At 42.2% G+C, this 18,937-nt stretch overlaps 1 protein-coding gene across 4 annotated transcripts in view; it reads left to right on the top strand.

The window, feature by feature from the left end:
• Positions 1-18,937, top strand: part of MAPKBP1 (mitogen-activated protein kinase binding protein 1) — a 111,712-nt gene that overhangs the window by 61,410 nt on the left and 31,365 nt on the right. For 3 of the 4 annotated variants that reach the window (XM_033145717.1, XM_033145708.1, XM_033145724.1), the window contains exons 4-11: positions 3,067-3,129; positions 4,614-4,671; positions 8,007-8,177; positions 10,338-10,475; positions 11,244-11,426; positions 12,885-12,902; positions 13,330-13,490; positions 17,826-18,015. In XM_033145717.1, the coding sequence (XP_033001608.1) occupies positions 3,067-3,129; positions 4,614-4,671; positions 8,007-8,177; positions 10,338-10,475; positions 11,244-11,426; positions 12,885-12,902; positions 13,330-13,490; positions 17,826-18,015 (982 nt within the window). The remainder of the gene's footprint in view (positions 1-3,066; positions 3,130-4,613; positions 4,672-8,006; positions 8,178-10,337; positions 10,476-11,243; positions 11,427-12,884; positions 12,903-13,329; positions 13,491-17,825; positions 18,016-18,937) is intronic. The other variant, XM_033145700.1, reaches the window with a different exon arrangement.

Raw genomic sequence — 18,937 nt, forward strand, 5'->3', positions numbered from 1 at the left:
CATGTAATGTGATTGTTGTGAGATTTCGTAGCGCTCTCATGAGATCTTGACGGAAGCCGCCCCATTGCTGCTTCTTTTTCTCACAAACCCTTGCCAAATGTGACTTCCCTTTCCGCTTATATCATTGCCCACTATAATCCTGGCAACCTTCCCCTCTGTCCCTGGCATCGGCATAGCCAAGGAGGCAGCTACCCCCCCATCAATTAAATCAATAAAAATACTTAACTGATGTTCTGCCCCCCTAACATGAATCCTGCCCCCCAACATAAATCCTGGCTACACCATGGTCCCTGGCAGAGTCTTCTGCCTTGTGAATGGCTTCTGTTGGTGGGTTAATTACTGGCCATTTCAGCCTTTGTTTCTGACTGGCTTATCCCCAGCCAGCTATGTTAAACCCGGCTGGCTTGTTATACCTAAACTTATCCCCACAGTGTGGAGCACAGTTTTACTCAAACCTTGATTGATTCCAAATTTTACTAATTCCAGGAATTATGGGTGCCCTTGCACCCACAAACTCTGGGTCCCGAACACATATAGCAGTACTTTTTAAAAGCTGCCGAGTGACAAGTTCTACAGGTGAAGCATTTCCAAGGACAAAAATGCAATGGGGAAACCTTCTCCAGTAATATTTCTGCTTGTCCCACTTGGGAACATAGCAAGGAAAAAAGAGAGAGGTGTCAGCAGAGTGGGAGAGAAGAAACTTGGCCGCAGTAGTAAGCTGTTGAAGGAGGAACTTGGGGAACAAGGTTTATAGGGAGAGATGACTTGAACCAAGACAGAGAAGCAGGCCTAGCAAGGGAGAGAGCAAATCAGAAAGTAGGGCTAAAGCCTAGAAAACCACATGATTTGCAGAAAGTGAGAGAAGGAGAAAGTGTGGTGGGGAGAGGTGCAAAGAGCTGCTATTATTGAATGAGTCACATCCCATGTAACTGTGATTCTGACGTCTGATTCCTTACCGTTCCTATATTTAACTTTAATGAGAAAACACAACCTTCCCCTCCTTTCATTCTCTCCACAGCTGATGCTTTAGCTTTTTGTTATTTGGGGGAGCTCCCATGCCCCACCTTTATCACCCTCACCCCTCTCTCTCTCTCTCTCTCTCTCTCTCTCTCTCTCTCTCTCTCACACACACACACACACACACAACAGTAAGTTGTGTGTACAGGCATACATTATTTCAGATGGGAACCCATTATGGAAGTACACTCACTTCATTTCAAGCCAGTATACCATAACTGTACTCACTGGGTGTAAAGGAAACCTGTCCCTCTACCCCGACCCCAATTTTGTGACAGAAGCATAATTTGTGCAATTCTGGTTGGCTGGCCTTTGTGTCAGTCACAGAGCCACTCCTGCCCTTCCTCGGAGCATGTTAAATGGATATTTAATTATTTTTCTTTCTTTTTATATCTAGCTGTTTTATTTTACCTGTAAGCAGCTTTGAGTCCCTGACAGGGAAACAGGTGGGGTACAAACCAACCAACAAACCATAATAAAGTGGGGGGAAATGTATAAAATAATTGGGGGTTTCCACATGGCAGTTTATTGTGGTATTGGGGCTGCTCATGCAACCGCACAGAGTTGTCCTCATCAAAACGCCATCCCGTATTATTTCCCCATTTGATCCACACTTGCTAGGCGGTGTCCAATGTGCTTGTTCCATTAGCACAAGGATTAACATTTGCACAACAGAACTCCCTTGTTTTCCCACGTTTGCACCCTTCCCAAATTTGCTCTGGAGGGTTGGTGAAATCCCCAGAACAGATTTGGCAGGTGGGTGTGGGGAGGTGGGGGAGCCCCATTGCACAAGAGTAAATCCTCACACTGACAGACTTAGTGCTTCTTTGGATACAAGCCACTTTTTCTGTGGAAAATCGGATAAGTCGAAACAGCAGGAGAATCGGAGGGTGTGTGTTTAACATTTTGATGTGGTGGATGCTAAGAAAAATCTGCATCTATGGGAAGCAGCAAGCCCCCAATACACTGTACCGTGGGGGCTCCCTTGAACAATGCTTCAGTGGAGAACCATGTGTGCCCTCCTTGGAAGAGAAAATCTAGAATGCATGCACCTGCTGCTGTTTCTGTTGGTGTCTTTGTACAGCCACAGTGGCTAATCTAGAACATTCCTTGGCAGAGAATTCTGAGGTGTCCCCATTTCCTTGCTTTCTGAGAGCTTCTGGGAATTGCTGTGTGACTGGTGATTGAAGAGTATATTGGGGGATCTCACATCTGCTTTCTTTCCCTTAAAAAAGTAATCCTGTAGCTGGCTTTGCAATCATGGACGTAGCCAGAATTTTTGTTGAGGGGGGCAGAACCTCAGTTTGCTATATCTTTTTATTGAATTTTATTGACGTAGGGGGCCAGCTGCCCTTCCCTGCCACCCCCAGGCTACACCTATGTTTGCAATATTTGGAGAAGGGAAAGGAGGCAGCTTTTTAAGCATTGTATTTTGTGATTTTTCTCTCCTGTCAGTGGAGGCTGTCTTTCAGGAGAGAACTTGAAATAGCTTGTAGGTTGTGCCACCTTCACCTTGGAGTGAAAATGTTTGAAATGTACAAAAAGCCAGTAGCGGCATCTGTAAATAGCTTGCACACACAAATTGGAGAAGACAACAGACTTTTAGTGCATTATGGCAATGACCCTCCAGTGCTGCCAAGAGCAGTTTCAATAAATGACCTTTAAATTTGGCAAGTGGCTGAGCTTAGAAGGTTGGTTCGAATAATTATAACACAGCTTCCTGGGAACTAGAGTTTGTTAAAGGCGCTGGCACTTGTAACTCTGTGAGGGGCAAACTACACTTCCCAGGATTCTTTGGGGGAAAGCAATGTGCTTTAAATATATGGTAACTATGCATGCAGCCCCAAAGGTCAAATGTGTGGGTTCCCAAACCATAACTGCTGTATTCCTTCCCCTTGTCCTGCTGTGCTAGACTAAGTTTTGGTTTGGCTTAGAGTTGCATCCAAATTTGGGCTTATCCCAGAAGAATAAAAGAGAACAGTATTCAATGACTGCAGTTACAAAGCTATTGTGTACATTTTCTCAATTTTGAAAATTCTTATTTTCTAGGTGTGTTGTCGTGCTGTTCAACCCCAGAAAAAATAAGCAACATCATATTCTGAATAGTTCCAGGTAAGTGAAACCCAGAACTCTGAGTGGTGGTTTGTCCAATTTTTTGGAAGGAAAATGCAAGAGCCCCTTGAACAACAACAACAACAACAACAACAATCAATAGTTTTATTATTTATATGCTACCGATCTGACTGGGTTGCCCCAGACACTCTGGTTGACTTCCGACAAAGTAATAAAACACAAAAAACCTCAAACATTAAAAAATTCCCTGGAGAGGGCTGGCTTCAGATGTCTTTTAAAAGTCAGGTAGCTGTTTATTTCCTTGACATCTGATGGAATGGCATTCTATAGGACAGGCATGACTGTAGAGAAGGCCCTCTGGCTGGTTTCCTGTAACTTCACTTCTCGCAGTGAGGGAACCGCCAGAAGGCCCTTGGCGCTGGATCTCAGTGTCTGGGCCGAATGCTGGGGGTGGAGAAACTTCTTAAGGTATACAGAACCAAAGCTGTTTAGGGCTTTAAAGGTCAGCATCAGCACTTTGAATTGTGCTCGGAAACATACTGAGAACCAATGTAGATCTCTGAGGACCAGTATTATATAGTCCTGGTGGCTGCTCCGAGTCACTTGTCTGGCAGCCGCATTCTGGATTAGTTGTAGTTTTTGAGTCCCCTTCAAAGGCAGCACCATGCAGAGCACATTGCAGTAGTCCAAGAGGAAGATAACCAGTGCATGTGCCATTCTGGTGTGTCCGTGCATAGGCAGGTATGGTCTTGGCCGGCGTAACAGATGGAGCTGGTAGACAGCTGCCCTGGATACAGAATTGACCTGCGCCTCCACAAACAACTGTGAGTCCAAAATGACTGTGCACCTGGTCCTTCAAGGGCACAGTTACCCCATTCAGGACCAGGGAGTCCCCTACACCTGCCTATTCCCTATCCCCCAAAACAGTACAGATAAGTTTAAATGACTTCTTTCTTACCTGATACCAATAGTTTTAAATTGTTCAAGGTTCCTCTGCAGGTATAGGTGTTAAGAACACCAACAAAAAACCCGTTAACAGAATATGTTCTTACGTGTCCAGGCTATGCTGCTGTTTCTGTCATAATGTGTTATGAAATTATCCAGGCTGTTGTTCTGGATAGAACCCCTCTTTCCTCTGGGCATGGCTCCTTATCAGATTAACGGCTCAAATAAAGTTAGTTGGCAAAGTATCTAGGAGAGAGAGACCATCGGCTTCACATGGATGCATAAGGAATTCTTCCATGTTTATTTTACACACCCATACCTGCAGCCAAACCTTAAAGCATGAAAAGCTTTAAAAGCCACAATTTGTTCTAGTATGTCGTATCTCTTCAGCATCTCACTAATTCAGAGCGCATCGTTTGGAATTACTTAACACTGTTAAGCTCACCTGGCAAAGACTGTCTTGGGTATGTTTTCATTCACACAAACCCACTTACATGTTTGTGTTGGAGTTGAAAATTTCTCAACTCTTCACAAAGTGTCAGTACTGTTTCACAATAAGCTCTGCTCTCTTTACACAGAAAGACTATTACAGCCCTTGCTTTTTCTCCTGATGGAAAATACCTGGTTACTGGAGAGGTAAGTGATGGCGACTGACAGGCTGAATGCTCATATAGGAAGCTGATAGGCCTCATGGTCCAGAGAGACAAAGGCCTCCTTCTCACAACTATCCCAAGAGACTAAAAAGACTGGGTTTGTGTGAGGCATTTTCCTGTCCTCCCAGAATGAAAAAGAGGGCCTTGGCTCCATTGAAGAGTTCCTGATGGGAGTGAGGGTTGCGTGGGGAATAGCTACCAGTAGTATCGATGGGTGCTTTCTAAAACTTTCAGAGCAGCGAAGATTTGCATTTTGAGAGCAAACTGCTACTCTCCCAGTAAATGCTGGATGATTCTGTCTGAAGAGTTGGAGGAGCTGTGTGAGCATCCATAATGTGTGGCTGGGATCTGGGAAGAGCCATTGTTTAGTGGCAGATCATATTTTTCACCTATAGGAGGTTGCAGGATAAGATTATAGGATCTATAGATGGAAACCCTGGAAAAGACCTCTCCGATGCTGGAGATCTACTGTTCCCTAGAATCGAATTTTGACCCAGATGTCCTGTTAGTCTGACTTAGTATAAGGCGGCTCCTTATCTTATTAGGAAAATATGTCCATGTGTTTAGATAAAAAAGGAATAAGTATCCCCCTCTCTTCCAAGATTGTGGGAATAGGAGGGGTGTTTCACATTGAGAATGTATGATTATCTGATTAAAAGATCCATAAGGGAACTCTTAATTTGCCAGTGTGTTACGATTTGGCCAAAGCATTTAAAGAGGAAACCCGCATGAGCTCAGTTGCTTATCTGGTCTCAGTAGGTTTGCTTTTAAAACTATTTTCTAGGGAGTGAAGATCAGACATTTAGACAAATGAAAGCACAGATTGGATTTGCAGGGTAGGAGTTAGCTGAGGGCCCTTAAACATGCCTCTCCCCACCCCTTATTCGTTCAAGGGAGAAAGTAGAGGAAGTCGACCAAAGGTCCCTGTTGCTGCTTTCCTCCTTGGATTTCACCCCTCAGGATACAAAGAGAACAACGTTAACAGTCTTAATTTTTTTAAGAGAGGAAAGGAAAGCACATTTGGAAGGAAGCCTTGAGAATAGTGACAAAGATCCTGGAGCCTGTGGCTTTGGCTGGGTTTAGTTGCTGGCAGAAAGTTTTTCCCTTTGAGAGATGCATAAAAGGAGGACAAAGATGACTGCATTCAGTTTCTAATGCAGACCAGATACACAATGCTCATACTGTAAGTGTAATGAAGCCTGAATTGATGAATGCTGGAAGCCCACAAAAATGTTGACTGTCCTCTTCTTGTCCATGTTGGACTGCTGCCAGAGATGTCTTCTGAGGCGGATTCCTATTGGGCCCTGCACACAAACATTTCTTTTTTTTATTACCCCAGATGCCTTGGACTTTAAATATCAAATTTAAGAGATGATTACCTCCCCACACTGCAAAAAGACGAGTAATAATTAATGAAATAATTAGTGAAATATCCTTTCTCCCTCTTCTTCTACTGAACCTCTCCAGAGCAGGAACCATCTCTACCAACTTCCTCCATTGATGTTTATAATGTTAGAAACCTGCTGTGTAATAATAACTATAGGTGAAAATTGATGCTCCAGTAATACAAAAGTTCTGTCAGAGCAAGCATTTCTGTTCTCCAGATGAAACAATCTCAGCTCTCCTCCCCCAATGCACTGTTCTGCTGGGGATAGTATGGCCTGTCTACACGTGTACATGAAAATAAAATGTGAGACATGAGAGATATTTCCTACATCTGGTGGGAAGAACCTGTGTGTGTGTGTGTGTGTGTGTGTGTGTGTGTGTGTAAAAATCTCATCTTTATTTTACTATATAGTATATATAAATATTTATAAACCACAATTTCCTAAAAATGCAAGAAGGCAGTCTACCTCATGCAAAAATTAAAACAATAAATCATCAACAAAACACCAATAAAAACATCCATTAATACTAGTAGGCTAAAGGAAAATTCACATTTCAAAGGCCTGTCTAAATAACACTGTTTTTGATGATGTCTAAAAGAAGGCAGGGATAATTCGTGCCAAAGCTCTGCTGGCAGGGAGTTCCACAGGCCAGGGCCTGCCGCACTGAAGAATCGGTCCCATGTAAATTATGACTGAACCTCAGGGTCATGGGGAACCACAGTAGGTGCCCCATCAAAGAATCTCAGTGATCAAGATGGAGCATAAGAGATCAGGTTGTCCATAAGGTACTTTGGCCTCAAGTTGTTTAGAATGCAAGAACCTTGAAGCTGACCCAGTAGCAACTGGCAACAATGCAGCTCTCTTGGCAGAGGAATGACATGTTGTCAGTATACATGAAGATAGCTTGAAATGTGATAGGTTGTGAAAAGCTAGGCCATTGTGCCAGGTACACGTTTGTTTGGTGTGTATATGTGTGTATGTGTGTGTGTGTGTGTGTGTGTGTGTGTGTATATATATATATATATATATATATATATATATATATATATATGAATTTTATTCTTCGACTGCTCTCTGCACCTGAGACTTTCCCTTACCTGCACATTATCAAGAGGCTCAGTTAACCCTGGCTAGAAAAAGGCTCCGCTTTGGTTGCCATGGTGATGTCACCTAGAAGGCCACCTTTTTACAGGCTTTTGTGAAATCACGAAGAAGCTGTTGAGTAGGAGTTGCCTGTCGGGCTTGTACTTCTCTATATTTCACTTTAAAATAAAGTGCTTCATTTTGGTTGCAGTACTAGAGAAAGGTGTTAATGGAACAAAAGAAGGGTTCCTGTTCATCATTCATTCTTAACCAAAATAATATGGTCACTTATGGGGCTAATTTAACTATGTTCTTCATATTATTTCTTAGTTTTCTTTACAGACTGCTGCAGTTAGCATAAATTTCTCCCTCATTTGGGAGTTTTCAGGAGTGTCCCCTCTCCTAAAGAATACTTTTAAGTCTATATCTATATCTTCTTATCTGTATTTGTGCTAACAATCTCAAATAACTCTAAAAGGTTAGTGTTACAGGACTTAACCTTGCAGAAGCTATGCTGACTCTTCTTCTATATGCTTGGGAATTATACTCTTAATACTTTCTACCAGTTTTCCCAGAACAGATGTTTAGTTAACCACACTGTAATTTCCAGTATCCCCTCTGTATTCCTTCATAAGAATTGGTGTTTTTAGCGCTGCAAATCATCATTTATAGAATAAAAATAATAACCATATTTTTAGCTGAAGATTTCTGTGCAGAAATGCATATTTGACTTGTCATGCACACTGCAAAGTGTATTAAATTTATATGTAGGTGGATGCATCGCCACTGGCTTTAAGATTTGTATTGAGTGCCTCTGCTCATTGCCATTGTTGTTTCTCGTTTCCAGAGTGGGCACATGCCTGCTGTTCGAGTATGGGATGTTGCTGAACGGACCCAGGTGGCTGAACTTCATGAACATAAGTATGGTGTGGCGTGTGTGGCGTTCTCCCCAAGCTCCAAGTACATTGTGTCTGTGGGTTACCAACATGACATGATAGTCAATGTATGGTCATGGAAGGTAAAACTATTTTAGTATTCACATTAGCAGAAGTGGAATCTGTGGGTAGTGGTGGTGGTGGGGGTTTAAATTAATTTTTGGAATAAGCATGCTAAAATCTGGTAGCAGCCTCATTGGAAAGAAAATGGCCCACCTACGGTACTTCCTCTCCTTTTTATCTAATGTGCACACAATGGAATATCACAGCAGGCAATTCTTTCTTTTCCATACTTTAGACTGGAACATAGATGGACCTGTGATCTGGCTTATACCAAGCCACAGAATTGTTCCACCTGACTATGTTTTAGATAACTTTTATTTCCTTTGTTTGCAAATTGTTTTATTGAATTTTATAACTGCGCGCGCGCGCACACACACACACACACACACACACACGCACGCATGAACGCACACAGAGAGTGGCAAACAGGAACCAGTGCATCAATATCTTTGTCAGATTCCTATTTTATTTTTCAAAAGGTGGTCTTCATTCTGGGTTCTTTGGTAGCAAAGTGGTGTGTGTGGGTGTCTCCTCCCAAGGTCTTAAAAAATTTTTTTTGCTCCCTGTGATATCCAGAAACACTTTTTACAATTGTTATTGCTGATAGCAAAAGTTGCTTCTCCAGGGAGAGAGAATTCTTTGATCAGATGAACAAATAAACTGGCAGTTTTTGTTTAAACAAGAGTGTACTTTATTTCCTGCAAAAGATATGTATTCAGCTTTCTTGTTTACATGTGGGAATTCATGCATAAGATGTTTAACACAAGGAAGACAAGAATGCCTTTTTTGTGGCAAGCTAATACAGACTAGACTGTTTGAGAGGCAAGGGGCAATAACTTGCTTATTTAGTTTTTATGCATATAGCCTGCTGTTCAGCATGTTATGTTAACCATGTTCAAGGATTTGACTTTGGGCTATTTTGCCATGTTATTTAAGATGTTATTTAAGATGTTTCACTATGTCTTACCTGTCCACATTAATCCACATTAATAATTTTATTCTGATAGGCCATATTTAGTCATAAGCAAATCCCCCCCTAGAATTTTGATAACCAGGCATGCAAATACATCTCCTGGTTATATCTGATTTTTTTCCCCTGGGCTAGTGAGAGCTTGTGTTTGTGTGTGGTGATGGACTAGGCAAAATCCTTCCCTTGGTAGCTTAGTTACCTGCAGGTAACTAGATGCAGATGCTCCACGAAGATACCATATCAAGTGTGAGTCTAATGGGCACATTTCTTCCCCTTCCAGAAAAGGGGAGATTGAGAATGCTGTCAGCTTTATCATCTTGAAATAAGTTTCTGTAAAAATCCTTCTATCTACGTTTATCATGGTATGAAGGAAAGTGTGCCCAGACACAGTGCATACTGAGCTTAAAACATATATTGCTACAGTTTTATTATATGAAAGCTGAAGTAGCAGTGTTATAAGCAAGGCTCGGAGCCAACCAAAGATGCTATAAATTTTATGTCTTAGAACCATAGAACCATAGAGGCTTTGTCAGTTACTAGATGTTGCAGCGACCTGGACTTTTTGTATCGTGTGTGTCTGGAAGATATGTGTTATATTTGTGGTAAAATACACACTTTGGGTACTTTTAAATGTAGCCATGCACAGCAGTATCTTAGAAAGGAAGAATGGTGGTGTTCCTTAGTCTAAACGTATGGTATCCCAAGGTAGGGATGGGTATGTGCTGATGACTCAAGTTACAGAACTATTGCTATTTAAATGTGTCATTTTATGCTTAGGGATGAGGTGTGGGTGGAAGGGCACAACCTATGTCTGCCTGCATGCCTTATAGACACATAAATGTGCATATTAGGGATATAGCCAACTAAGTCATACTCATGAGTAGACCCACTTAAATCATTGGATTTTTCTTAGCCACCTCTATTGATTTCAGTGGGTTTACTTTTGAGTATAATTCAGTCAGATGCAGCCCTATTTGTCCAAAGGGGAACTCTGGAAAAAAAGGTCCCCAGTTGCTTGTGGGCTCTTTGCAGGCAGTACACTGAGCACATGAAGGGGAAAGGGAAGGTGGTTGTTTCTGCCCTTCTGTCTTCACTCCCCATTTCTGCAAGTGAAGAACAAATCTGTGATTTGTCGCTCAAGACTTACATTTGCAAATGGAACCTCTTTGGTCAGCAAGGGATTTGATTTGCTTGAACATTTTCTTTCCAGAAAAACATTGTTGTAGCAGCCAATAAGGTCTCGAGCAAAGTGACAGCAGTATCATTCTCTGAGGATTGCAGCTACTTTGTCACAGCTGGAAACCGGCACATCAAATTTTGGTACCTGGATGACAGCAAAACCTCAAAGGTGAGAGGAACAAATGAGAAACTGCATATAAGCGGGTGATGGGAAGGAACTGTTGAGATGGGGAGAGAGAATGGATTGTCTACAGAAGGTTTTGCTTTGCTTTATGCCAGTGGCTGGTGGCTTGTCATGCCCTAAACAATTTTGGAAATACAGATAATCTGTTGTGCATTTTATTGATGATATTGGCAATGGAAAAATAAAATGCTTTATCCTATAATATTCACTGAGTGCATCTGAGAAGTTCTTTTCAGAACATTTTTAATTATTTCTTTTTTATGAGAAGCAACGTAGTAGATTTACAAAAGCAGTGTTCAGCTATTTTGTAAATATATTCATTTTAAAAACAGAGGCTACCTTTACGCTTTCAATTTTCTGAATAAAACATGTTGTTCAGCATTTTCCTGCATTTTATTACACCAGTTCATAACCAGTGGAAACCTCTTCTCTATAAGTTGATGGTCAATCTGCCTTCCTTCTCTTACTCTTACTATGTTGTTGTTAGTTTTATCATTTGGACAGCGTCCCATATTCTCAAAATTCAGTCTTGTAATGTTGGGGTGTTGATTTCCTCCTGACTTGGAACTGATTGCCACATAGGCTGCTATCAGAAAGTGTGTTACCATTGTCCTGTCTTCTAGCAAAACATGATTTTAGAATATTTCCCAGTAATACAACTGGTGGATTTATATGTAGCACATGCCCTGTTCGAAGCATTTATGCTCACCAACGTACAGCAATCTTCTAACATATTTTTCCCTTTTGTACCAGGTGAATGCTACAGTTCCCTTGCTTGGACGTTCTGGTTTGCTTGGGGAACTAAGGAACAACTTCTTCACAGATGTGGCATGTGGCAGGGGCAAAAAAGCAGACAGCACTTTCTGTATCACTTCCTCAGGTCTCCTGTGTGAATTCAACGAGAAGAGGCTGCTAGACAAGTGGGTGGAGCTGAGAGTAAGTTCAGAACCTGGAACTCTTGGTTGATGATGATGGGAATGCACTAGGCCCACAAGCTGTTGTCCTGGGAGCTGGGGCACACTTGGTCTGAAGGCATGCTATGCAGCAACCTTAATGAAGTTAGCCAGATCTAGGTTTGGCCTGGAAGGAGTCTGCCTGGGAGCCTTATATATGGAAGAAAGATTTTTTTTATGTTTCTAGATACAGTATGTTGTAGCCACCCAGAATGGCTGGGGAAACCCAGCCAGATGGATGGGATACAAATAATAAAATAATAATAATTAATATTATTTAATTATATTAATATTAAATATTATAATGATAATTTTTATTTTATTTTGTAAAAACAAACAAACATACCCTGCAAATGACTAGTGAGGTCCAAAATGACACTTGCCCTATTTGCATGGAAAGGGGATAGGTACAATTGAAAGGGTTATGTGGGCATGGGTGCGGAAACTCCCTTTCTCCTTGCCTCCCATACTACTGCAGCCCACCTACCCAGATTTCTCCTACCTGGGCTCAGATAGAAGTGAGCCTAGCTGGGAGGAAAAAAAAACACTTGGGGGAAAGCAAGTGCTTAGGGGAGGGTTCAGTTTCCCTTCTCCACGCACCTGCCCTTTGGCCCTTCTACAGTTTTATGGTTTTTTTGTACCTCTACCTTCTATGTTACAAACAAATAGGGCACCACCAGTTTGTTGTCAGAGGGTTCATTTACACCTCCCAGTAAAGTGCACTTTTTATTGGTCCATTCTGAAAGTCGTCTGTAGTTTGGGACTGAGATATATTCATGAAGTGTTTGGATATATGTATATATTTAGCATTTGGACAATTGTTTTCTGCAGAGAGCCACTTGAAAGCCTCTGTCACCCAGGCATGGTGGTGTCCTAAAATAAGACCCCAACTGTGCCGTCTGGGGAGACTCTGGGAATATTGCATGAGAATTGTCTTGAACAGCGTTTTTAGCAGCTCATTACTGCATTCCCTTCTCTAGCAAAAGCTAATGTATACACGTTTAAGGACTTTAAGTAAAAGTGATTTTAGAATATTTATTCCATGCAGCCTCACATTAGTGCTACTGTTCAGATGGGTAACTGAATCTGAGAAATGCTGATTTGCAGAAGCCCTAGTAGTTGTGACTGATCTGCATTACAAACTGAATTAGAATAACAGAACCATAGAATTGTATGGTTGGAATTGTGCAATATGCCTTTTCTGCCTACAAAGAGGTAATAACTAGATCTGTGATGAATAGACACCTAGTGTAGCGTTGTCGCTGAACCGCACTGAAAACTTGCTCTCCCTTGTAATATGGTAAAACACAAAGGTTTGCATGTGTGTGTGATTTCTTTTTTTAAACAGGAGCCTCACTCGCCAAGTTGAATGTCTCTTTCTCTCTCTCTCTCCTCCTTTCCTTCCTTTCTGCACTGAAATCACCTTTTCTATTTTACTTAGAACACAGACAGCTTCACAGTAAGTCAGAATGGCATCGTTGCCTCCAGCACCCCACTTCCACACCATGCCTCCCATTTGTTGTCATATTTTGCAATGGTGCAAATCATAATAGCGTGGGGAATATTTAGTGGGATAGGACAAAGTCTAAGCCAGAAAGTGTGTTTTGGCAGGGTTAGTTTCCTCTCCTGATGCAAGGGAATATTGCCCCAATATGGTGCGTAAATAATTGTTGTGTGACTTGCAGGAGGGAAAGGAACTGCTAGGAAAGGATAATCGCTTTCAAGAACCTTTCTTTTTTTTTGGTGGCTTCATCTCATATTACTCACTTTCTTCACTTTCGTCCCTCTTTGTCCCCACCACCATGATTTCCTTCTATCTTGTCATGCTTTTAATGTGGTGCTTTTTTAAGGAATGTGATGCTCATGTGGGTGTCTTGTGTCCTCAGACCACTGTGGCAAACTGCATCTCTGTGAACCACGATTACATCTTCTGTGGCTGTGCGGATGGCACGGTGCGGATTTTTAACCCTTTGAACCTTCACTTTGTGACTACGCTCCCCAAGCCGCACTTCCTGGGGACGGATATTGCCAGCGTCACTGAAGCCAGGTAGGAAAAGGGAGAGGCCCACAGGACTCTTGTGATCTTGTACGATGTCTCAAAGTCATGGCAAGAGTGTCTGCTTGGTGTTTCAGCTTTTCAGTCTGTAATGAAAGTGAAGGTGGGCCCATAGCTCAGCAGTAGGACACATGCATTGCATGTAGAAGGATCCAGGTTGGATATGTGGCATCTGCAGAGATTCCTGCTTTGGAAAGGTGCTGCTCAAGTGCATTCATAGTCCTGGGATAGGCAGGCAAATAGTCTGACCAGGTGTGAGGTAGTTTTGTGCATTAATACGACTAAGCAGTTGTACCCGTGTTTCTCCTAAAATAAGACACCGCCTTATATTTTTTTCCGCTCAACAAAGCACAGTATGGCTTATTTTCAGGGGATGTCTTATTTTAACCGTGTCGCATCGGTACGCTGCATAGCCACGCCTCTCCAGGCTGTTTGCCACGTCACTATGGCTTATTTTCGGGGTATGGCTTATTTTTGGGGAACGGCTTATATTTCGCAAATGCATAGAAGTCCTGCTATGGCTTATTTTATGGCTATGGCTTATTTTAGGAGAAACAGGGTATATGTTTCCAGTGACCTACGAATTTGACTTCTCCCATCTTCCTTCTAAAGCAGTTCCTTCTGTGCCTTTACACCCAAAGCTTGTCTTGTAGTACTCTCTCCCTTCCTGCTCCCCAATCTCAATCTGCCACCGTCCTAGTAGGCTTTGGGGAGTTTAAGTAGGCAGAATGCGCTTGCTTTGGGCTCTTTATCATTGGATATTTGGAGCTATGCATTGGTATGCACACACAACAAAGCATTCTTTTGTTGCCCTTCCAAGTATTTTAATTAAATATGCATTTCTCTAGAAAACAAACTTGATGCAAAGAAGCATTCCTTGTTCAGCCTCTCCATGCCTGTGTGCAGCATCTTTTAATATCTTGCTAGCCGGAATTGCTAGACCATTAGCATGGTGCTGCCCTGATAGCCAGAGGGTCGCGTGATTGTCTGCATTTTGCAGGAGAGATTCAAGCACATACCAGGAAATCTGGGTTTGCACAATTCAAGCGAATTAAAGTGTTTTGTCACCCTAGCACAACAAATCCAAATTATAAAAGAAACTGACTTTTTGCAGTTAGGAGACGAATGAAAAGTGTAGGATGAATGAATTATTAACAGGAAAATGTGTAAACATCCCACAAGGAAAAACAAAATAAAAAATAAAAAAATTCCTTCCAGTAGCACCTTAGAGACCAACTAAGTTTGTTCTTGGTATGAGCTTTCATGTGCATGCACACTTCTTCACATGCATGCACACGAAAGCTCATACCAAGAACAAACTTAGTTGGTCTCTAAGGTGCTACTGGAAGGAATTTTTTATTTTGTTTTGACTATGGCAGACCAACACGGCTACCTACCTGTATCCCACAAGGAAATTGGGATGAATGCAGGATGACTGTTGATTTGTAGTAAAACAAATGAGATCAAATTCTCAATGAAGACCAGATACGATCTAACATCTTTGTAAGCTCTGGGCAAGCAAATCAGGATGAGTGCTGAATAAACTGGTTCTCTAGAATAGCCCAGGAAGACAAAAATATACAAATGCACAAGGCAAGTGCCTTTTCAGTGCACTGGCTCTTGGGTCTGAAAAGACCAACTACTCTGCAGATTAAAAAGTGATACACCCTGTCCAGCTGTAGCCGAGAAAGCCATGACGGTGCACACTCCCATCCCTTGGCCACAATTATAGTTCACGCGTTTGGATTACAGTTTTGCCTTGCTGAGCCAAACTTCTGCTCGGAATGCAGCCTTGAGCAGCTAATGAGAGCTGCATCCTAAAACTGCAATGATTTGAAATGGGAAGCTGGGCATCAAATGCGGAGTCTGTTTGTTCCGTTTCTAAAAGCCTCGTGTTGTTGGAACACTCGGCCAGCTATACACTGTGCTGGCTCTTTTTTCCTCCAGAAGCAATTTCTGCCAGTCCCATGCCTGTAATTTCTCTCCAAGCAGCCAAAATTACGTGGCTCCTCAAAGTATGGAGCTTGGGAGCTGATCACAAACATAGCTGCATGCATTATTATTATTTTATTTGAAAGGAAGCTGAAAACCACAGACATCATTAAAACCATTTCATGCAATGGGTTCTTTGTGGGATGCTTGTCTTGAGCCCTTCTGACAGCCCACGCTTCATTAATTACTTGGCTTTCAGTACAATCTCTGTTACATTCTTTGGTCTGCTAGTTCTCAAAACCTGACCCTTTCAGTTGCCCTAGCACCGTTTATCTTTTTTTTTTAAAAAAAAAAACCCAACATATTACTTATTTGATATTCTCTGCATTTCAGTTGCTGTTCTAGATGTGCAAATGCTACTATAAGGGTCTGTTGCTGCTCTATTCCCCCCCCCCCGGAAAATGTACATGCAGTAGTGTAGTTTCTTCCAAGATCTGATGAGATTCTGAGATAGGGACCATATAATGAATAATAGCACTAAGCAATCAGCGTAGATTGGTAACTTATTTAGAGCTTGAAGATTTCAACCCCTCAGTTTTCCTGGTCTGCTATTTTTCCTGTTTTCCCACTCAACCTGTTTGCATGTGTGAATATAGGGGCATCACCATAAGGTGACACTTTTTACAGGGTAACTTAAGCCAAGTCCCTGCCCTGAGGAACTGACAAACTAAATGTTGCTAATGGACTATTGGTAGAGGGAGGAGAATAAAGTGAAGAGCAACAGCCATGGGAGAATATATTCAAATGTGGGCACCTTGTAAGCAGCCATGTCCAGCATAGCTGTCAACTTTCCCCTTTTCTTGGAAGGAATCCTATTCGGAATAAGGAAATTTCCCTTAAAAAAAGGGAAAAGTTGACAGCTATGATGTCCAGGGAGTAAGAATGGTGGTGGCAGATTCCAGATGATTAGCTGGAGAGGTTTCTGTGACCTAGAAAGAGATGGTTCTGGTTTTTTTAAAAGGGTGTTTGATGTGTCACAAATGACTGATGTAGGTATGTGTGGGCTAGTAAACATTTTCATACCCTAGTACCTTTCCTAGATTTATTTGTAAGCACTCTGTTTCTTGCTCACTTGTGTGCACATGTATATGTATACACACACACATATACAAGCAAGCAAACCCCTTCAGACGGCTTCATTTCCTACAATGGAAAAACTCTGAATTTTCCTTTTTTCAAGTTAAAGGAATATTTTTAAGATAGTTTTCCCATCAGCCTGTGCAGTTTGAGGATTTTGATGGAAGACAATCAATAGCATTAAGAGAGTGCAAATGCCTATGTATACCGTAAGCATATGCAACACCCCAATCCAAGATGCATTTCTGGACCTGGAGGGGTAGAGCTGTTTTCATGAGAGGACCCTACAGAGCCTTTTTTTTTTTTTAAACTTGTGAGTTGCTGCTTGCCTTCTTCTGGTGACCTTTGATCTGGTTTGGAGGCACAAGAAGCAGGCATTGTGCATCAACTGTTCCTTTGACCCGGTACCTTCCTTGTGGCTCATGTTTTTTTTGGTCTCCCCTAATGGGTTTTGACTAGGTGTGATTTTGGCTTTAGGTGCAATCCCTGGAACATAACCCCCATGTAAGTTACGGGCTTACTGAATAGGCTCTGCCACAAGTGCAATATTTACCCTTAGACCAGACAATCTCTCTCAGTTGCCCACTCCATTTGAAATAAGATTACAATACTGACCTGGGTTACAGGGGTCTTAATAACGATTAAAACAAGATAATTGTGCATGAAGCATTTCTGAACACAGGAAAGAATTATATAAACAGGCAAGCGTAATTATATCATAAAGTGTAGAATAATTATAATTATATCATAAAGTGAATGTAGAATTAACTGGGTCAGCCTATCCCAACCTGGATCCATCCTGGCTATGCTGGTTGGGGCTGATGGGACTTGTAATCCCAAAACCCATGGAGCACACCAGGTTGGGTGTTATGTACTGAGTTGAATAGGATCCAGAATGCAGCAGCCTTATTGGTTCGCAGGAGCCACCCAATCCAGCTCCAGGTGGAAGTGAATCTGCAACCCGATTGGCCTACAGGAGTATCCCGGAATTAGCCAATCACGTGGGGCCCATTGTGTAAATAGTGTATACAAAGCAGACGTTTTGGGGGAACTGCATTCCTCACTACTATGAGCTGAATAAAGAGCATGAAATTCACACTTGACTCCGAGTATATTTCATTGGGAATGGCCAAAATAGGGGGTGGTGGCCAGCAAAACAAGCAACCACCTTGCCCAATCTTCATTATACGTTGTCAGTTCTCTTTCCACCCTCCCTGTTAATCCAACAATTCACCATTATCCTCTCTTTGTTCACAGCCGGCTCTTCTCTAACGTGGCCGATGCCAAGTATCCAGACACCATTGCCTTGACCTTTGACCCCAATAACCAGTGGCTCTCCTGCGTTTACAACGATCACAGCCTGTATGTGTGGGATGTCAAGGATCCCAAGAAAGTGGGCAAGGTTTATTCGGCATTGTACCACTCCTCTTGTGTTTGGAACGTTGAGGTAACCAATGATTAAGAAGGTTGCCATGCGGTGGGGGGAGTTGAGGGGAGCAGTTGTTTGTGCAGTGGCAATAAGAGGGTTTCTCTCTCTCCTTGTTGGCTGGTTGCAAAACTGAAGTGAGTTTAAAATTAAGATGGTAATTCTCATTCTGGCAAGAATCCCCAAACAATCTTCCCTCCACTTTTGTTAATGTGTTTTCCGTGCTTGCTTGCGTTCAGGCTATAGGAAGAAGCAATACAGTTGTACCTTGGTTTTTGAACAGCTTAGTTCTCGAACATTTTGGTTCCCGGACGCCACAAACCCAGAAGCTGTGCTTTGGTTTCCGAACATTTTGGAAGTCGAACGGACTTGCAGAATGGATTCTGTTCAACTTCCAGGGTACGAGTGTATTTTGCAGCTGCAGTAATGAATTGCCTGAATTCATGGGGATGGAGACTAATTGTGCAGGGGGGAAGAAGAAGAAGAGGAAGAAGAGGAAGAAGAAGAAGAAGAAGAAGAAGAAGAAGAAGAAGAAGAAGAAGAAGAAGAATTACCCTCCCTACTCATGCAACTGAAAATTTAATGCACACATTGAGAACAGGGCACAAGCTGAAGCATTTTCTATTGATTAAAAATATCCCACCTTAAAGTGAAGGTGTCCTTGGAAAGATATGAACCTGATGTTCCCCTGATGCAGGGATGGCCAGCACGGTGCCCTCCAGCTGTAGATAAAGTAAGGCTTGCATCAAGCTCCAGCCAGCATGGCCAGTAGTCTCATCCAGCAACATCTGGAGAGCACCGTTGGCTACCCCTGCCCTGGTCTTTGGCCTCCAAGAACAGCCCATGTAGTTACAAAGACTGTGTGGTTTCTTTTGCTCTTCCATTCTCTAGACATAAAGGTGCAGGAAGAAAATGTGCTATGACCACAGCCTGCAACTCGAGA

This window comes from Lacerta agilis, chromosome 1, assembly GCF_009819535.1.
Source record: "Lacerta agilis isolate rLacAgi1 chromosome 1, rLacAgi1.pri, whole genome shotgun sequence".
Lineage (NCBI taxonomy): Eukaryota > Metazoa > Chordata > Lepidosauria > Squamata > Lacertidae > Lacerta > Lacerta agilis.